We start from the raw sequence: 18,359 nt of genomic DNA on the forward strand, positions 1-18,359 counted from the left end.
TTACTATTCTTTCTTTCAGTCTTGTTTCTTGCCTCTGTGTGTATTCATGTATTTATGTGTAATTGTGAGTTTCTTAAGTTTTTTTGCTAAAAGAATGGGATCTGGCATATAATGACATATAATAGGCACTCAATATATTTAGTGAATGTTTAATGAAAAAATGCATTGATGAAGGAGAAGAAAATATAGAAGGCTACCAGAAATTATTTATATTTGTCTTGGAAATACACTGAAAGAGACAAAGATTCCTACTTTTAAATTAACTAGAATTAAATGCTAAGTAATATAGAACGTGCTATGACCTTTGAATTATAAAAAGAGGAGTATTCATTCATTCAGCCAGGCTTTATTGAGCATCTACTATCTGCCAGGAAACATTTTTGGTTCTGGAGATAAACCAGATAAACCAGTAACAAAACATACAAAATTCCCTGCTCTCATGGACCTTACATTCTGGGCAGGGAGATACTGACAATAAGCAAACAGACAAGTTAATATAGAATACACAAGACAGTGATGAATGCTAGGAAGAAAAATACAAATAAATTAGGCAAAGAGGAATGGGAGTGCCTGGATGAAGGGGTGCTGTCATTTTATTTTATTTATTTATTGTTTTTTAAGTAGGCTCCACACCCAAGGTGGAGCCCAATGCAGGGCTTGAACTCACGACCACAGGATCAAGACCTGAGCTGAAATTAAAAGTCAGGTGCTTAACCATCTAAGCCACTCAAGTGCCCTGGGTATTGTCATTTCAAATAGGGTAGTCAGAGAAGGCTGAACAGGTAAAAGTGATATTTGAGCAGAAACCTGAAAAAAGAACAGGAATGAGGGCGCCTGGGTGGCTCAGTTGGTTAAGCGACTGCCTTCGGCTCAGGTCATGATCCTGGAGTCCTGGGATCGAGTCCCGCATCGGGCTCCCTGCTCAGCAGGGAGTCTGCTTCTCCCTCTGGCCCTCTTCCCTCTCGTGCTCTCTCTCTCTCATTCTCCCTCTCTCTCAAATAAATAAATAAATAATCTTTAAAAAAAAAAAAAGAACAGGAATGAACCATGGGTTATCTAGGACTTGAGTATTTGAGACAGATTAAGATCAGATATGCCTTGATTTTAAGAAAACTAAAAGGGGTCAGAGGAGTTTTATGAGGAAGCATAACCTGAAATAGGCATAGTAAAGATTTGAGTAGCAGAAGTGTGGGACATTTTAGGCAGAAGGACAGTTGTGAAGGAATGGGAGGTGAAAATGAGCCCTGGGAACGTGTGAGACAGAGGGGCCTGCTAACCTGAGCATAGGCAATTTGGGGGAGGGCCTTAAGAGCGGGGCATGAGGAATTTAAATCTGATAGGAAAAAGGAGTGTTTGAGAACACTTGACCATTTGAGCAGGAGGATGAATGCATTGTCTCAGTAAGATTAAGGCTGGCAGAAAAGCCAGGAGACAGAACAGTTTAGGAGCCAGGACACGTTTGGGGCCTTTGCCAGTAGATATGAGCCCTTTTGTGTACATTTATGCTGATGTCTCTGAAGATAAATGCAGTAGAAATTGTAAACATATGTTACTGCCAAGAAACTCGCTAATGTGTGAAAATAGAAAAAGATTAAGAAATTATTTCAGAGACATTTAAAATATTTCCATTGACAATTTTGATTATCTGTTTATTCAGACCATCTTTCTGCTTCTTTATAGTCATTAATGATTGCCCACGATGGATGTCTTAAATTGACATAGGTGTGAATTTCACACATTTCCACACAGGGAGAAGTCAGTCAATATTTTCACCGAATGACAGTTCTATTTAAGGCTTACTTAGGCCAACATATTATTATCTGTATTAATATAAGTGATGAATGAGTTTGCCAATGTTTCCTCCACTCATTCATTCATGCATTCAACTAAAAACATTTACTGAGTACCTTTTATGTCTCGAGCATCATGTAAAAGTATTGATTGCATAATGATTAAGAACCTGGACTTTGGCTTCACCACTTAGCTAATTACTTATCCTCCAGACCCCTCTTTCTTCATCTGTAAAATGGGGATACTAAAAAACCCCTACTGTTTATAGTAATTGTGATCATCAAATGAGCTAATGTATGTGAGTGCTTAGTATAGGGCTTTGCACATAGTAGAAGTTCAATTTTGCTATCATTATGGTTACCTATAGATATTTGGGTAGCTTTTAGTCGGTGAGGGAAGTATCTGTGCCATTACTGTTAAAATAATATAGGACTGAGGAGGTCTGGTCCAATTTCAGAAATCAGGCAGCGTGGCAGGGATAGGCAAAAAGCAGGTAGTTTGGACCCTTTGCCTCTCCTCACAGGCAGAGTGAATGACAGGCCAGCAGTGGTGGGAGTGGTTCCAGCCGCCTGGACGAGCTCTCACTTTCCCCCTGTTCTAGCACTACGGGATGCAGATCATTGTCCCAGTTATTCCTGGTTCGTTTAGTTAACCCACTTACCCTCCCAGCTCTTATGCTGATAGGACAGCAGAGCGAGATGGGGCAGATGGAGGGAACAGTAAATGTTAGTGCTGCTTAGAGCTAAAGCTCAGTTCTTCACCTGGGCTATTTGGTAAGGCAGACCATGATAAATATGGTGAGCACATCTTCTGAGCAAAAAAAAAAACCCAAACCCCTAGAGATTATATGCTCCAACAGGAATTTTGTGCTTTTTCCAAGTGTGAGAGGCAGACTATATGTGAAAATATTATAATTTTTGGAACATTCCAATAATTGTATGGGGAAAATGGCACAGAATATTATGAAATGGTACTATCTAAATTCAAATGAATTAAAATTAAATGCTACTTAAATTTTAGTCCTGCATTTGTGTTAGCCACATTTTAAGTGCTTACTAATCACGTGTGGCTAGTGGCCACTGGATTGGATGGCACAGATATAGAACACTTCCACCATCATAGAAAATTCTATTGCATACCAGTACTGTAGGATATGTGGTTGTTATAATTACAGATTTCTAGGGAATAGTGCAATTGTGGACCATATGCCCTATAATAAATCTTGTATCTGTTCACCACAGTTCCCTCTAAATCCTCCAGCATGCTGTGAGCATCAGAGGCATTTGGTTCAGATCTTAGCTCTCATATTGATTTGCTGAGTTCATGTAAATAGCTCTCCTAGTCTTCATTCCTCCATGTGCATCAAATATCTTTTTTTTTTTTAGCTTTAAAATCCAATGATTTAATGAGTCTTTTCCTAGGAATATTGAGCTCACAGGTCTTACTTGGATAAAGGACTTGTTCTTTGAGAAACAGTGACCTTTTGCCATATAACTATCAGCAGGACCTCCCTCTGATGTTTCAAATATTTACTTTGTCCAAAGCATGATGGGCCAGCAACCAATCAAAATCCTCTATCCAGGCACCCACCAACTGGGTGTTTTGGTTTTGCATCACTATGCATGTAGATGCGTTGCATGCAATTTTTTGTTGGAAGTTTCGTGCTTCTCTTTTAAAAGGGCCTTGTTTCATTAACATGGGTTAGTGACTCACCTGATCGTATTATACCATGAGCTGTGGTCATGGCAAGGGGAATTCTTGGCAGCTAAATTCCCCAGTTAGTTACGAAGGACAGTGCTTTTCTGACTCATGGGCTGATCGGGTTCAGTTTGATCTGGTGCCATGGCTTTTCCCCAACCTTTGCCAGAATTGAATACAGAGCATTCAAGCAGCACCAGTCACAGAACACCTCTGGTGGCCTTCTGCTTCCTGCTTGCTGTGGTTGGGGTGGGGGTGGGGGGTGGGAGGTGTGTCTTTCTCAGAAGTATCATTGTGTTTAGCAGCTTTAAACATTCAGGCAAGATGTTGCTAGTTCTGGATGCTTCCTATCCGAGTTTCTTTTTTCTCTAAGTGAGCTGAGGAGCTGAGGAGGAGGTCATTAGGTTGAAAAGAACCGTTTCTGACTTTTCCTCCTAAGGTACCAGTGGGTATTTGGGGGAAGAAATTTGGGCCTTCTGCAAAATCATAAGCGTAGAGTCCTAGATCCTCAAACTGCCTTTATCACTGACCAGCTGTGTCCTTGGGCAAGGCCCTGACCTTCTTTGAGCCTTAACATTCTGTAAATCCTTCCCCGCCATCTGGGATCACGAGGTGTAATATAATATGGGTGTTCTTTCAGCTTCCAGTTTCCCTATAGAAACAAGAATGTGCACTGAGAGTACAAATGACTAGTAGTCCTAAAAATAAATAATCAAGGCTGTGACTTGAATAACTAGAAACAGAGCAGAGTAGCTCTCTTTCATTTGGGGAAGCTTTTACCTAACTCAAAACCTCCAGGGCATTTTTGTAGTATTTATTTAATTTTTCAAAATATTTAAATTTTGGTTAACATAGAGTGTAATATTGGCTTCAGGAGAATTTAGTGATTCATTACTTACATATAATACCCAGTGTTCATCGTAAAAAGTGCCCTCCTTAATACCGATCACCCATTCATCCCACCCCCCACCCACCTATAGTGTTTATTTCTTTTTTTCTTTAAAGATTTTATTTATTTATTTGACAGAGACACAGCGAGAAAGGGAACACAAGTCCAGGGGGAGTGGGAGAGGAAGAAGCAGGCTCCCCGCTGAGCAGGGAGCCCGATGTGGGGCTGGATCCCAGGACCCCAGGATCATGACCTGAGCCGAAGGCAGACGCTTAAGGACTGAGCCACCCAGGAGCCCCTGTAGTGTTTATTTCAATTAAAACCCATTTAATTCATTTAAATCTCACTAAACATATGGGCTTTACATATTAGCAGTTATTTTTTGTTATTTGTTTTAAAGATTTATTTATTTTAGAGAGAGAGCGACAGAGCGGGGGGGGAGGGAGGTGCAGAGGGAGAGAGAATCCTGAAGCGGACTTCTCTCTGAGGAAGGGGGGGCGTGGCGGGGATCCCTCGCAGGACCCTGAGATCATAACCTGAGCCGAAATCAAGAGTCAGCGGCTCAACCAACTGAGCCACGCAGGCGCTCCTTAGCAGTTATTTTTAAAAGAAATACAGATTTTTTGGGTAAAGCCTTGGTGATCCTTGGTTTCCCCTTGATGTTTCTGTTATGATCCCGTGGTATTTCTTTACTACTATTTCTATTAAATGTGTTCTAATACTATTAATAACTAAAGCTCTATCCTCTTTTACCCCCCTCTCCTTCTGGTGGTTCTTCTCTTTCTTTTTTTTCTCTGTTCCCTTCTGCTTCCCCTTCTTTAGTCCAACCTCACTGTCCGGGCCCCTTACGGAAAAAGGTTGCTGTTTTCAGCTAGTCTGGGAGAAAAAAAATCCTGATTCACTCCCCTTTCCACCCATCTTGTGGTGGGGCGTTGGGCCTTAAATCAGCAGAACGTGTGTGTGCGCGCGTGTGCAGCGCGCGCTCACGCCGGCACGCCTGCCTGCAGGCCTGGTGTGTGAGCTCGCGTGTGATTACAAGCGCATGCATACGCCGGCACGCCCGCCGGTGTGTCGAGTGTATGTGTGTGCGCTCACGTGTATGTATGTTCGCAGCGCGCGCGCACACTACCCGCACGCCCGCCGGGGGCCTGGTGTGTATGTGTCTGCAGTGTAGGTACACAAGCCCGCCCCCAGCTCGGTGTATGTGTGTTGTACGGACAGAGAGAGAGAGAGAGAGAGAGAGAGAGAGAGTGTGTGTGTGTGTGTGTGTGTGTGTGCGAGAGAGAGAGAGTGTGTGTGTGTGCGAGAGAGAGAGAGAGAGAGAGAGTGTGTGTGTGTGTGTGTGTGTGTGTGCGTGCGGTGCGCGCACACACCAACCCGTCCGCGCGCCCGCGGTGCTCCCCCTTACGGACTCCTGGCCGGGGGCTGCCAGCCAGCGCCCCTCCACCCTTTGCGCGCCCAGCTGTTTCTATAGGAACCGCGACAGCGCCTGGGCCCCTCCGGCAGAGGCCCGGTGCGAGCATGCCCAGTGGAAGGCGCTAGTTTGGCTCGGGTCTAGGTTTCCAGTAAGTGAGTGGCCGGCGGGACTCCGGAGAGATCCCCATGAGCTGAGCAGAGAGTCTTTGTGTGCAGAGGGAGGAGGCGGCGGCGGCGGCCGCTGCCTGGCCTGGAGACCCCGCCCGGGGAGCCCCCGGCAGGAACAATGCTTGCCTGCCTGACCCGGGGGAACTTACTGGACGTCCTGCAGGAGGGCTTCAATGAGGTAACTGTCTGCTCCTCCCACTCCCAGCTCCCCTCCCCCAGCGCCTCCCGCCTAATCTCTGGAAGGGGTTCTCTGCCCCCATCCTCAGGCGGACCCCAGATCACTTCCGCCGCAGAGCCCTAAGGGGCCAAGGTGGTGGATACGGTGCCGACGAGATGGCTAACGGGGAGAAATCTGAAGGGCCGCCTGCCTCCAGTTCCCCTGAGCGATGCCCTTCCCTGGTGGCTTACCTGAGCCCAACAGACAGGACCAAAAACTCAGAGGTCATCTCCTTCCAAAAGAGGTGGTCTCCACTCTTCCCGGGGATTCTCCCCAAGAAAATCCCCAGGGAAGCCCCGGCACGTATGGCAAGAGTGCTCGTTCTATTTCAGGATCTAACTGGCTGGGCCAAGGTGGAATTGCCTTGGTGGAAAGTTTGAGAGGGCAGGGTGACTAGGTGGTCCACATGAAGTGCTCTCTTCGTGTTTGTATCTCTTTCCATTTTCTGGGCAGTGGATTTCTTCACAACCAAGGGCATGGTTGGCAGACAGGACCTAAGAGGAGAGAGGTTGCTTGAGTTCCTGGCCCCGTTCAGGGGAACCAGCATTTGATCCCTTCTGTGTGAGAGTGGGGGGACTGGACCGTCGATCTGACCGATAGTATGGACCAGGACTGGCTGGGGGTCTTTTTCTTTTCACTGTTTTCTCTCAGAATTCTGTTGTTTCTTCCATTTCCTTCTCTTGTGACCCAGGAAATTCTGGTTTAGGACTCTCCCCCCACCTTGTGATTTGCTCCCTGTGTCTTCCATTGCTTCCAAGCCCCACCCCTTTGGGTCACCTGATTCCAGCATCCAGGGAGACCTTTATTTTACAAGGAGACCCAGGCTGTTGGTTGTGTCTTTCATCTTTTCTTCCTCTCTCTCTTTCCACCTCTCTCTTCCCTCTATGTCCTTCTTAAATATAAGGCTTTTTGAAGATCAGTTTTTAGTTAAACAACACATGAATCCACTCTCTTCTTAATATGAACATTACAGGCAAGACTGCCTGCCTCTGGCCACCCCTCCAATCCTGGCCTGTTCCCCAGAGGTGACCCTTCTCATGAATGTGTGTGTAAGAGTTTCTTTCTCCCGATGCACTGTACATTCTTTCCTCAGTTCCTGTTTCTAATTAAAAAGCTCCACAGCCGACCTGTCTCAGAAGCTTCCCAGCCCTTGCCCCTGTGCCCCAGCCTTGTTCCTGATGCAGGAAAACTGCAGAAATGGTGTCCCCACCTAATGAACAGAGTTGGGATTTTCCTTTGGCCCAGGGATGTCACAGCCTTCACGGAAGGGTGGAGCTTGCATCCTGCCTGCACTGCAGGGCTCCTCATTTTGCATCAGCCCTCCCTGAACACAAGTAATGGAATTGTTAAGAAAGAGCCACAGTCTGAGAGATGAAACACCACGGAGCCCGGAAGCCACCTCTTTAAGTGCTACCAGTATTCCTGCTTCCTCTTCTCTCACTCTTGGCCTCTGGGCCTCCCCTGGTCTCAAGCTGCATACTGTTTGACCCATCTACCAATTGTGGCAGAAGCTCCTTAGGTCCTTCTATGGCTTCCCCGCTTTTTAACTCCCCCCCCCCGGGTGTCAGGTCCCACTGTCTTACTAGGCGTAGGAAACCAGCACAGTCAGCCCTAGCCTTTGCCTTCGGCTCCTTTTCAATTCCAGACCTTTCAACCAAAGAGCCGAAAGACTTGGCTGTCTTTTTCATGTTTTCGTGCTTCCATAAATACCCCCTGATCTCCCATTCTTGTAAGACATAAGGGCGAAGGACAGTGGGAGCGTTTTCCGTTTGTGGTGGGAACACAGTCTCTTCATCAAAACAACGCACACAACTTTATAATGAACTCAGGAATAATGCAGGAATGCCCCTTGTCCCTCTCTGATGTTTGATTTTCCTGCCCATCCTGTATGCTTCCCTCTGTCCCCTTCATGGGCTTATGTAAAATCCATCCCTTCTATTTGTAGATTGGAACTCTGATAGCCAATAGGTATTTCTGGTTTCTCTGAGAAATTGATGTCATCTAAATACTACTCATAGTAATATGTTAAATCCCAATGGCCCCTGAGAGCTTAAATAATTCTTTCACATACATAATAAATTATATTAAATAATTCTTTTTACTTAGAGTATCATATCTAGTACTACTGAATACTGCTACGATTTGTTATTTCAGAGTTGATGGAGCCCTGACTGATTTATTCCAGCTTCTAGAGTTGCTTGATAGATCTAGTAATATTCTATCTCTTTTGTTAGAGTCATGTGATAAGGATGTAAATAGGGACTTAAAAGCTGGTGTCAGAATACACTTTGATTCCTCTGAGAAGCTCTTCCTACTGAGGCTAAGAATACCACACATGTGTCCAATCATCTCTGGGGAATGATCCAAGCTTATCTGAAACCATTCTTCATCTCCCAGATGCTTTATAGATCTGTGTGGTTAGGGCTGTGACCTCATTCTGTTTGGCAGAGAAAACTGCCACAGGAAATGAAGCTATGGCTCTAATTCGTTAATTATAAGGGAACCCTGCAGCAGAGAGAAACCCTACCCTCTGAATCAAGGCTTCCCTCTACCCATTGTTGGCCCTGTTGTCAGTCCATTTGCCAGTATGCGTAACTGTGCATGACGATTTTCTTCTGCCACATTCCCTGGATAAAGCCCTTGCTTCAGCACACCTGACAAATTCCTCACAGAACTGATCTAGGTCAGTGTTGTCAGTGCAGTTCCTTTTATTGACATGGTTAATCTGCATTGTGAGTTATCCACAAATTTTGACTACCACCACATTCTGTAGCCTACCCTGGCTGTCATCCCCTGTCTCCTGTGCTCTGGACCTGGCCAGGCTATCCACAGTTCACATATTCCCCATTCTGCATGCGCCTCAAAGCTGTTTGTTTTCTCTGCTACTTGGTATTGATGTTGACCTATTAATGTTGTCTTTGGTCGATGTGCCAACATAAATTTCTGCAAGTATTTTTCTGGGGGCTGAACTTTCTTTTAAAAAGACTTGGGTGGTTGTGTTGGAAGGTTTTGATAGACCTGAGACTCTAATATGGTTTGGTCAATAAACATTCATTCATTCAGCTATTTAGTTCATTTACTGGGTGAGGGGATGGATAAAATAATTGAAACACACCTGGTTCCTGCTTCCAGAGAATTTATAGGGAGAGATTTGTAGGTGTGCTGAAAAAAAATTTTTTTAAACCATAATAGTATGCTTACCACAATAAGCATCCTAAAAGAGGTAGTGTTCATGGGAAATCATAGGGATCTCTTCTGCTTAATGATATCCTGAAAAGCACCAAATATTTCCCAACCTATCTGCTCACTGAAGCCAAACTTTTTTTTCCTGCTAGTGTGGTAAACATACATGGAAGCACTCATTCTACAGGCATTCACTGAATTACTGTGTTTACCAGACACCAGGCCAGGCTCTGGAAATAGAAGTCAAATAACATAGAGTCTGTTCCCTGGTGGAGCTCACAGGTCAGTGAAAATAAAGTAAATGTTCAGAGTATCAGACTTGGGAAAATTGTGGTGATAGAGAAATTTTGTTTATCAGGCAGAGCGAACCTGAGCCTGGCTGTGGTGTAAATGGCCCAAGGGACTGAAAATTATGGGGAATGATTTATTAGAATGTTGGTCGACTGGATGGGAGTTGTGTGAGCCTTAATTTTTGAAACGTACAACCTGGAGGACTTTGCCTACCTGTTTCCCTCCAAGTAGAGTAGTAGAAACTTAGATCCCACAGGGAGATTCATCTGCGTGGCAGTCCCTGAGAAATACAAGGAGAGACTGTCTGGTGTCATCCCCATAAGGGGGACAAAGGATGAGTGGGGAAGAGGACTGGCAGGTTGGAGCGGCTGTAGCAAACATCACCCCTCCGTGCCCCGTGCCTTCCATGACGTAGGATTTGCGACATGGGGCCAGCCAGAGGCTTTCACACATTTCCATAGTGAATTCCTCTGTGCTTTGCTGTAGAAATTAAAAGGTCTGTTAAGTCTTTAATGTAACAAAGCACCATACTTCCTAACCCCCCCTTTTTTTTATCCTGACTGCTTCCTCCTCTCCTCACCCAGGCTCATTGGCTTTGTTCCCACAGGAGTCAATGCCAGCTAAACAGATGCTCCCTGGCAGCAAGCTCTCAGGCAGCTTTATGTTCCTCATGGTGAGTGATGGGCTGGTCAGGCGTGTGGAGCAGTGATAGGGCACTGTTTGCCAGGTGCCACCCCCCCCAGGCACTTGAGAGAGACTGGGAAGAACTGGAAATGCTTCATTGGCCATGACTGGCCTTGTGTAGGTGGCAGGGACCAAAGTCTCAAAATGACACTTGGACTGAATATATTTCCTTATGTGTTATCCCCAAACCAGGCCCCTTTGAAGTAGTCATGAACATGACCTTCAATGGTCAGGTATGGTAAGGGGACAGGGAACCAGTCCCAAAGGCCCTAAGAGTGGGCTCCATGCTCTGTTTCTAGGATAGGGGACACTCATCTGCAGTCATGTCTCTCTCATTCATTCACATGCATTTATTGAGCACTTACTTTATAACATGTACTCCTGAAGGAACAGAGTGTTTGTGGAACTTGTAACTAGTGGGAATTTTAAAATAAGGTTAGGAAATGAAATCTTTCAGAAAGTCTTTAGTTTTTCACTTTGTGGTATATCATCCTTTGACCACTGGGCTGAGCACTAATATGAAGAGCACGGCCCATAGAGGAAGAAGAAATGTAATGATATTTTTACTTGTGAGCTTCATTTTTACCTAATTAGCCACCAGGTTCAATGAATAAGTCGCCTTTCCTGGCTCAGTACAGGCCTGAAAGAGTTAATAGAAAGGCTACACCACATTATGTTCTCTTACTGGCAGAATTCAGGCCAGTAATAACTCAGGCTTTCCAAACCTCCTGCTTTCCCCTCAGTTTCTCAGCAGCATATCCCCAGCCCCTCATCTGCTGCTGCTGGAGGGTCTCGATCCCCCCCAGGAATCTGGTTTCACTGTGAAGCTGCTTTCCTTCCGGAGCCAGTCAGGTCTCCTCCTGAACTCTCTAGCACACCACCAGAACCCCACTGCTTCTCTCGTTTGTCTTTCCTGCTTGCCAGCAGGGAGCCACAGAGCTTAGTTTGGGATGCTTTCTGCGCTAGGAACAGTAGTAGATCACAGACTTTCCTGGTGAAGCCCAGTAAGTGCTCTTTGCAACTCTAACCAAACAAGTCCCCTGCAGGAAGTCTCTTTGACCTTGAGGCTTAGAGGAGATAGAGAGGAGAGGCTGGGTTTGCAAACTTGTTTGGAAGGAAGGGCAGGTTCCAAAGAGAAACAGAAAGAAAGTAACCTTTGGCGCAAGAGAGGTTTCAGGGTCAAGCTTCCTGCAGAAGTGAAGATGGTGGATAGAATCGTCAATGCTTGGAAGAATTTTAACTTCTATTGTAGGGTTATTTGGAGTGGCTTGGAGGAAGCTGATGGAGATTATGGAGTTGCTAAGGGCTCCCCACTCCAGCCACTCCTTGGTGTTACCACTATTCACACAGCTTTACGGCCATTTGGCCTCATCAAGCCAAAGTCCTGCTCAGCCAGCTTTCCCTGTGGCTGCATCTACTTTTCTCCCCCCTGATGCCTGACTCAAAGGACTGTCACAAAAGCGCCGTCTTTCTAGACTTCTGGATTGCACAGGCAGCTTTCTAGCTTCCCCAGGACAAGTTAGAGATGTTAATTCTGGACCAAGGTTAGTTCTGTGCTGTCACCGAAGCCCTATGTTTGATTGTCCTGCTACTTTGGTGGCAAGTGCAAATGCCAAGAACCCAGCTTGAGCTAGCAGAAATAGAAAGTGGAATTTACTGACTCATGGAATCCAAGGAAAAGCTGAAAAATTAAACCATGCAAAGGGCAAGAATGGAGCAGAGTCTCAATGAAAACCAAGAACTCGAATGCTGGGAGCCTCCCTCCCTCTGCTCTTTGCCACTTATCTCTGGTGCTTTCTGCGGGCTGGCTTTATTCCCTTTCACTCCGTATGGCTTTTCTGTTGCGGGTGGGCAGCATGGCCTACGGCAACATCTAAGTTTTTTATCTTACAACTTTGTCAAAAAGAGATGGGTGGGGAGAAGGAGACAGATTCTCTTCCTGAAGGCCAGATCAAAAATTCTGGAGATTGGCTGGACTTGAACAGTCAACTCAGCTGGACCAGTGAGCTGTGGCCATGGGTGTGGTGATATTATAGCAGTCGAGTCCTAGGGCCCACACTGTGTCTGCAGAGGGGGCGTGTTTCTACAGAAGGGGAATCACTGTGACCTGGGCAGCTACCCCAGGAGCTGTTAGCTATACCTAACCCCATGGGCCTGCCTTGAACCTATTGTCCTACTGTGATTCTCCAGCTGTTGTTGTCGGAAACAAAACAAGAACGAGGGGCATAGTCAAGAAGTATATCTTAATATTCCAGATATTTGCATTTTGCCAAACCTATTGCATCTTGTCGTCACTGAATAATTGACTGATAAAGCGATAGCGCTAGAAGTAAACAGTTTAGTGGGTTTTTTTCCCCCCACCTGCTGCAAGAAGCCCTTAAGAAGTTATTTCATGTCTCTGGGGTAGGGGGTTGGAGGTGGAGAAAAAGAGGGTGAGGGACCTAGGCTCTGGGTCCCCCACACTGGCCCTAACCAGGGAAGCTTTTCTCTATTTTACATATCTGCCTTTCACACGAGTTATAATTTGAGAAAAGACTATGGGGCCAAAAAAAGAAGGAGGAGGAGGGGGAGGAGAAGAAAACTACTAGTCCAACCCGAGAGAGTAAGGGAGGAGGGGGAGGAGGAAGAGAAAAATAAAACTACCGCTCCAACCCCGAGAGAGTAACAGCCTCTTGCAAAAAGCATATGGTCTTTCATCTGCTGCTGAAGTGGCTCTAGTAAATTTTAAAACCAAGCAGCAGAGCTACTCAGGGCCTGGGCTTGCACTACAGGCCTCTTTAAAGGTAAACGTCTTCGTGGCGGAGGTGGTGGTGTGGCTGGTCCTCCTGAGTGTCTACTTTGTACTTCAAATCCATTTCTTCTGAGCCAGCAGTAGGCATTTACAGCAGCAACAGGGTCTGGCCTTCCCCTTGGGTGTGAGGTACAGATGCCTTCAGGTCAAAGAGGAGGTTTGGTTTAGTGCTCGGCTCCCCAGATTAGACTTCCTGGGCCGGCAGAGACCTAAAGCCCGGGCACCCCAACCTGCGAATGAGAGTAGCCCCACTCAGTCCCGAGTCTCTGGTCCCCTTGTGAGACGCCGCCGCCGTTCAGGCGTCTCTGTCAACATGCCGACACAGTAGCGACAGGACAAAGGCCCTTCTTCAATCAGAAGTATTTTATCAATGATTTCATCCATGATATCAATGATTGCATGCTTATCAGTTTTTTAAATGACATGAATCTGGGTAGAATAGGAACCTGGTGTCTCCAGGGCATGTTTAGCCTTCCCTGTACTTTCCAGCTTCCTGCAGCGCGTCCCTTCCTGAAGCCTCCTTCATTCTGTTTGTCCCTCTCGCTATTAACCGGCAAGCGGGCCGACTTCATAGTGAAGAGGGGCGATTGCACTGGAGCTCCTTCCACTGCCCTGGTTAGCAGCTAGCTCCCAAGACCTGACCTTTATTGTTCACCTGTGTATACCACTGATGTTTGTCCCCCACTGTTCCTGGAGCTCTTCTTTCCAGTTTCTCTCTTAACTCAGATGAAAGACCCCATGGCGGTAAACTGAAACTATACTCCTCGAGCAGCCACTGCCCAGACTGCCCAGACCAGTTTGAGCTTAACCCCTGACTCCTGCCTGCGCTGATGGACCATGGAGTGACCCATGGAGTGACCGACAGTTACCTCCACCTCATTATAATGCTAAAATCTCTGCCCAGGATGGAGCACGACGTATGTCTATGTTACCTTAGGGTTCATGTGTGACCTTATGCCCCGCTCTACATACGATGGCAGGGCTCTTCTTTCTAAATATGCATCTTAACCCTAAATAAAAGGAACCCATCCACCTTTGCTTGGGGAGTTGCAGCTTTAGAAATTATTCCCTATGATCTCCTTATCTGCTACAAATAAAATTTCCTTTGTATGAGCCAACTCATGTTAGTTCAGTTACACCTCTTCCCCACCACCAGACTTCTTCACAGAAGTACCTTCTCCTGCCTCCTCATGATCAGAGGAGGAAGTGGCCCTCTTCCTTTCCTCTGAAACCTTGCCCCATCATTCATACCCCCCCCCGCCCGCCCCGCCGTGTCTGTTTCTCCTCCACCCACCCCTCATCTTGACCTCCAGATGTCCTCTCATCCTAAAACACCCTCGTTCCCCATTCCACCTTCCCCTCCAGCTAATACCCATTCTCCTCCCCTCACTGCCTCTGTTTGCCTGCTTCCTGGTGTCTTCTCGGTTCGCTGCCCTCTGACTTTTAACCCGCCACTCTACAGTAGCTGTTCTCAAAAAGGTCACCAAAACCTGTTAATTACTCATTGAAATGGGCTTTCCAGTCCTTAGCCTGACTTTTCAATAGTGTTCGACATTATTGACGGCCCGTCTTAAAATTCTCTCATGCCCAGATTCCCAGATTCTTTTTCTATCGGATTTCCTATTCTAAAATTATTTTATTTTAAAATTTTTATTTATTTAAGTAATCTCTATGCCCAATGCGGGGCTAAACTCACATCTCCGAGACCAAGAGTTGTATGCTCTATCAACTGAGCTGGCCAGGTACCCCAATAATTTTATTTTTTGCTCACTATATTCTTTGGACTAAGATAGAGTGGTTTCACATCGCTTTTTTTTTTTCTTTTTTGCCATTTATCAGTGCTGTGGTCTTGAGCAAGTTTTTCCATGAGAAATGGGGCTAATAATACAGATTTTAATGATTGGGTATGAGAATTAGAGGAGATAATTCATAAAAAGTGCCTCATTCAGTGGCTGACAAGAGTTGGCAGTCAGTACATTTTCATTTTCTTCTTTTCCTTCAGTGACCTCTCTCCCCACTCCCTTTCCTGCCAAATTACGTTTTATAGTTCACCTTACTTTTTGGGGTGTTGTAAGATCCCAGGATTTGGGGTCAGCACTGAATTCAAATCCCTTTCCTGCCTCTTACCAGCCCTGTGACCCTGCACATGTTGTTGCTCTCAAACCTTGGTTTCCACATCTGTAAAATGGGAATAATAGTTCCTCACAGGATCAGTGTGTGTGTGTGTGTGTGTGTGTGTGTGTGTGTGCGTGCGCACGCATTGGGGGGTTATAAATAAATAAATATTAAAAGTATATTGCATATATAAATATAAATTAAAATATGCATTATATATTTATTTTTATATACCTAGGAAAGGATGTGGTAAAGTGCTTAGCACAGTCCTGGCAGGTAGTAAGCACTCCATAGATGGTAGTTACTGTCTTACTTGCACCTGGCCTGTGCCTGTCACCCACAGATACTCTCAAACATGCATCTCCCACCCAGCCCCCATCTCCTGTGCTCTAGCACCTGTATTTTGCCAACTGGCTGTAGAACATCTTTACTCTGATGGCTTCAAATAGCTCAGACTCTTGTTCAAAACTGAACTATTTGCTCCTCACATTTTCTCCATCTCAGTGAAAGCAAATTATCCCTCAGGTGTAACTTTTTGGACCTTCTCTTTTTGTCACTGCTTTTATCCTATCGGTCACCTGACTTGTTTCTGGAATTTTCTAATTATACTGTTCATTTCAGGTTCTCATAATCTCTCACTTGAATTATTGCCTGGTCTCCTCATTGGTTTCTCCGAATCTGGATGCTCCTCGTTCTATCCCGTGTTCTACTGTGTGTCCAGAGTGACCTTTCTAAGATGCAGGTCTCACTGTTTCACCCTCCTGTTTCAAAACTCCACGTGTTGCTGTTGCAGGTCTTTGAGCTGTAAGTCTAAGTGCAGATAGGTCTCGTGCTGACCTATTTTCCCATCGCCGGCCACTGAAGGCTCTGCCCACACACGAATTTGTTAGCTGGCTGTTCCTCCAGGATGCCATATGCCTTCACTGCTCTTCCTTCCTGCCTTCCTTCCTCCCTCCCCTCATCCTCCCTCCCTCCCTTCCTCCCTCTCTCCCTTCCTTCCTCCCTCCCTTCCTTTCCCCTTCCTTCCTCCCTTCCTTTCTTCTTCTTTTTCTTCTTCTTTTTCTTTCTTCCTTTCTTTCTTTCTTTCTTTCTTTCTTTCTTTCTTTCTTTCTTTCTTTCTTTCTTTCTTTCTTTCTTTCTTTCTTTTCTTTCTTTCTTCTTTCTTTTCTTTTCTTTTCTTTTCTTTTTTCTTTCACCACCTCTCCCTAGGATGCCCTTTTCCCCTTCTTCAACTGGCAAACATCCTTAGGGAACCAGACAAATGTCTTCTTTCCTCTATACCCTTCCTTGATCCCCACATCCTCCATCCTGTTGCTCCTTCTGTGCACAGATAGTATTTGTTAATATTTCTCTATTGCCACCATAATTACTTTGTATCATAGTTATTTATGTGCCTGTAAACGCAGAACCTGGCACAATTCCTAGCAATGTAGGTTGATTTGAATAAATGAATGCATGAAATGATAACCATCTAGAAGGATCTTGTGAGACGGGATTTAACAAGTGAAATTTGTTATAGGTAAATATGGATCAAGAAGACCAGTTTTACAAGAATGAAGATGGATGAGATTGGTTTCACAGCAGAACGTGTTAAGAATTATGTAGGGGTTTTGGTTGACACTTCAGTGTGAGTCAACAATGTAAGGTGGTAACAAAAAAAAGAAAAAGAAGAGGAGGAGGGAGGGAGAGGAGGAAAAAAATGTGAACTATTTTGGATGAAGAAGCTGAGCGTCTGGTTTTACCCCCAGAATATTGTGTTTGGTTCTAGGTATCATGGTTTTGGAGGTTAAGACTTCTTGAAAAGATTATCAAAATAGACAAACTGCTAGCTAACACAATGCAGAAGAAAAAAGGGAGAAAGCACAAATATACGAAATAAGAAGTGACAGTGGAGAAGTAACCACCGAAGCAAAAAATAGTAAGAGTCTTTGAGGTCTGTGCGAACACATTTTAAAACTTTGATGAAATGGATAATTTCCTAGGGAAATGCTGATGACCCAAATTGAAAGAGACAGAAAATTTAAACAGATCATTTTCTATGGAAGAAAGAGAGAATCCTATTAAGAAGCTATCTCTCAAAAAAAGTACCAGTTCCAGATTATTTCATAGAGGAATTCTACCAAACTGCCACATATTACCAGATAGTTCCAGTGCTCTATGTATTATTTCAGAGCATTGAAAAGGAAGAGAAACTTCCTACTTTTTAAAAAGCAGATATAATACTGATGCCTAAACATGACAAAGACAGTGCAAAAAGGGAAACCAGACTAATATTTATGAATACCCATGAAAAAGTACCATACATATAGTATTAACATAGCAATAATAAATAGAACACAACATTAAACATATAATTCACTATCATCAGGTGGGTTTCATTCCAAGAATGCCAAGGTAGGCTCATTATTAGGAAATCCATTAGTATTGTATACTGTATTAATAGGTCTCAGGAAAAGTAATCATAAGATTATCTCAGTAAAGGTTGACAGATCTTTTATTGAAATTCAACATCCATTCTTCATTAAAACAGTCAAGAAAATAAGACTTGATTGATATACTTAACATGATAAAATATATATACCTTAGTCCTAAAACCAGTAACTTCCTAAATTGGGAAACACTGCAAGGATTTTCTCTAAGTCTAGGAACAAGGACAGGTTGCCCGTTCTCTAGTCTACTTTGTACCAGAGGTATCAGCCAGCGCAATTAGACTAGAGAAGTTGATTAGAGGCACAAGGCGTAGTAATGAAATAAAACTATTTATTTTTGCAAAAAAATAATAATCCTGGAAATCGAAAAGAATTAGTGATAAAACCCAAACAATAAAAGATAAGGTAACAGGATATAAAATTAACATATTGAAATCAATAGCTTTATATACCCAAAACGTAGCCAGAGACCATAATGATAGAGGAAAGTTCATTTGCAATTGCAACAAGGAAGACTGAATACTTAGAAATGAACCTAAGGAGAAATGTGTAAAACCTACAGGAGGAAAACTTTAAAGCACTCCTGGAAGACACATTTGAACAAAGGGAACAGCATCCCCTGTTCTTGGGTAGGATGATTTCACATCATAAAGGTTACAGGTCTCCCTAAATTAATTTATAAATGTA

General features: G+C 44.4%; 1 protein-coding gene across 13 annotated transcripts in view; it reads left to right on the forward strand.

The window, feature by feature from the left end:
- DIXDC1 (DIX domain containing 1) overlaps window positions 1-18,359 on the forward strand; it is a 67,963-nt gene that overhangs the window by 2,965 nt on the left and 46,639 nt on the right. For 5 of the 13 annotated variants that reach the window (XM_027578147.1, XM_027578150.1, XM_027578149.1 and 2 more), the window contains exon 3: window positions 10,261-10,326. The exons of 4 other annotated variants lie outside the window; for them this stretch is intronic. In XM_027578147.1, coding sequence (XP_027433948.1) covers window positions 10,261-10,326 — 66 coding nt within the window. Of the gene's footprint in view, window positions 1-5,700; window positions 6,141-10,260; window positions 10,327-18,359 lie in introns of those variants that run through there. 4 more of the 13 variants (XM_027578146.2, XM_027578153.2, XM_027578151.2 and 1 more) reach the window with 4 other exon arrangements.

This window comes from Zalophus californianus, chromosome 11 (genome assembly GCF_009762305.2).
Source record: "Zalophus californianus isolate mZalCal1 chromosome 11, mZalCal1.pri.v2, whole genome shotgun sequence".
In the NCBI taxonomy this organism is placed as follows: domain Eukaryota; kingdom Metazoa; phylum Chordata; class Mammalia; order Carnivora; family Otariidae; genus Zalophus; species Zalophus californianus.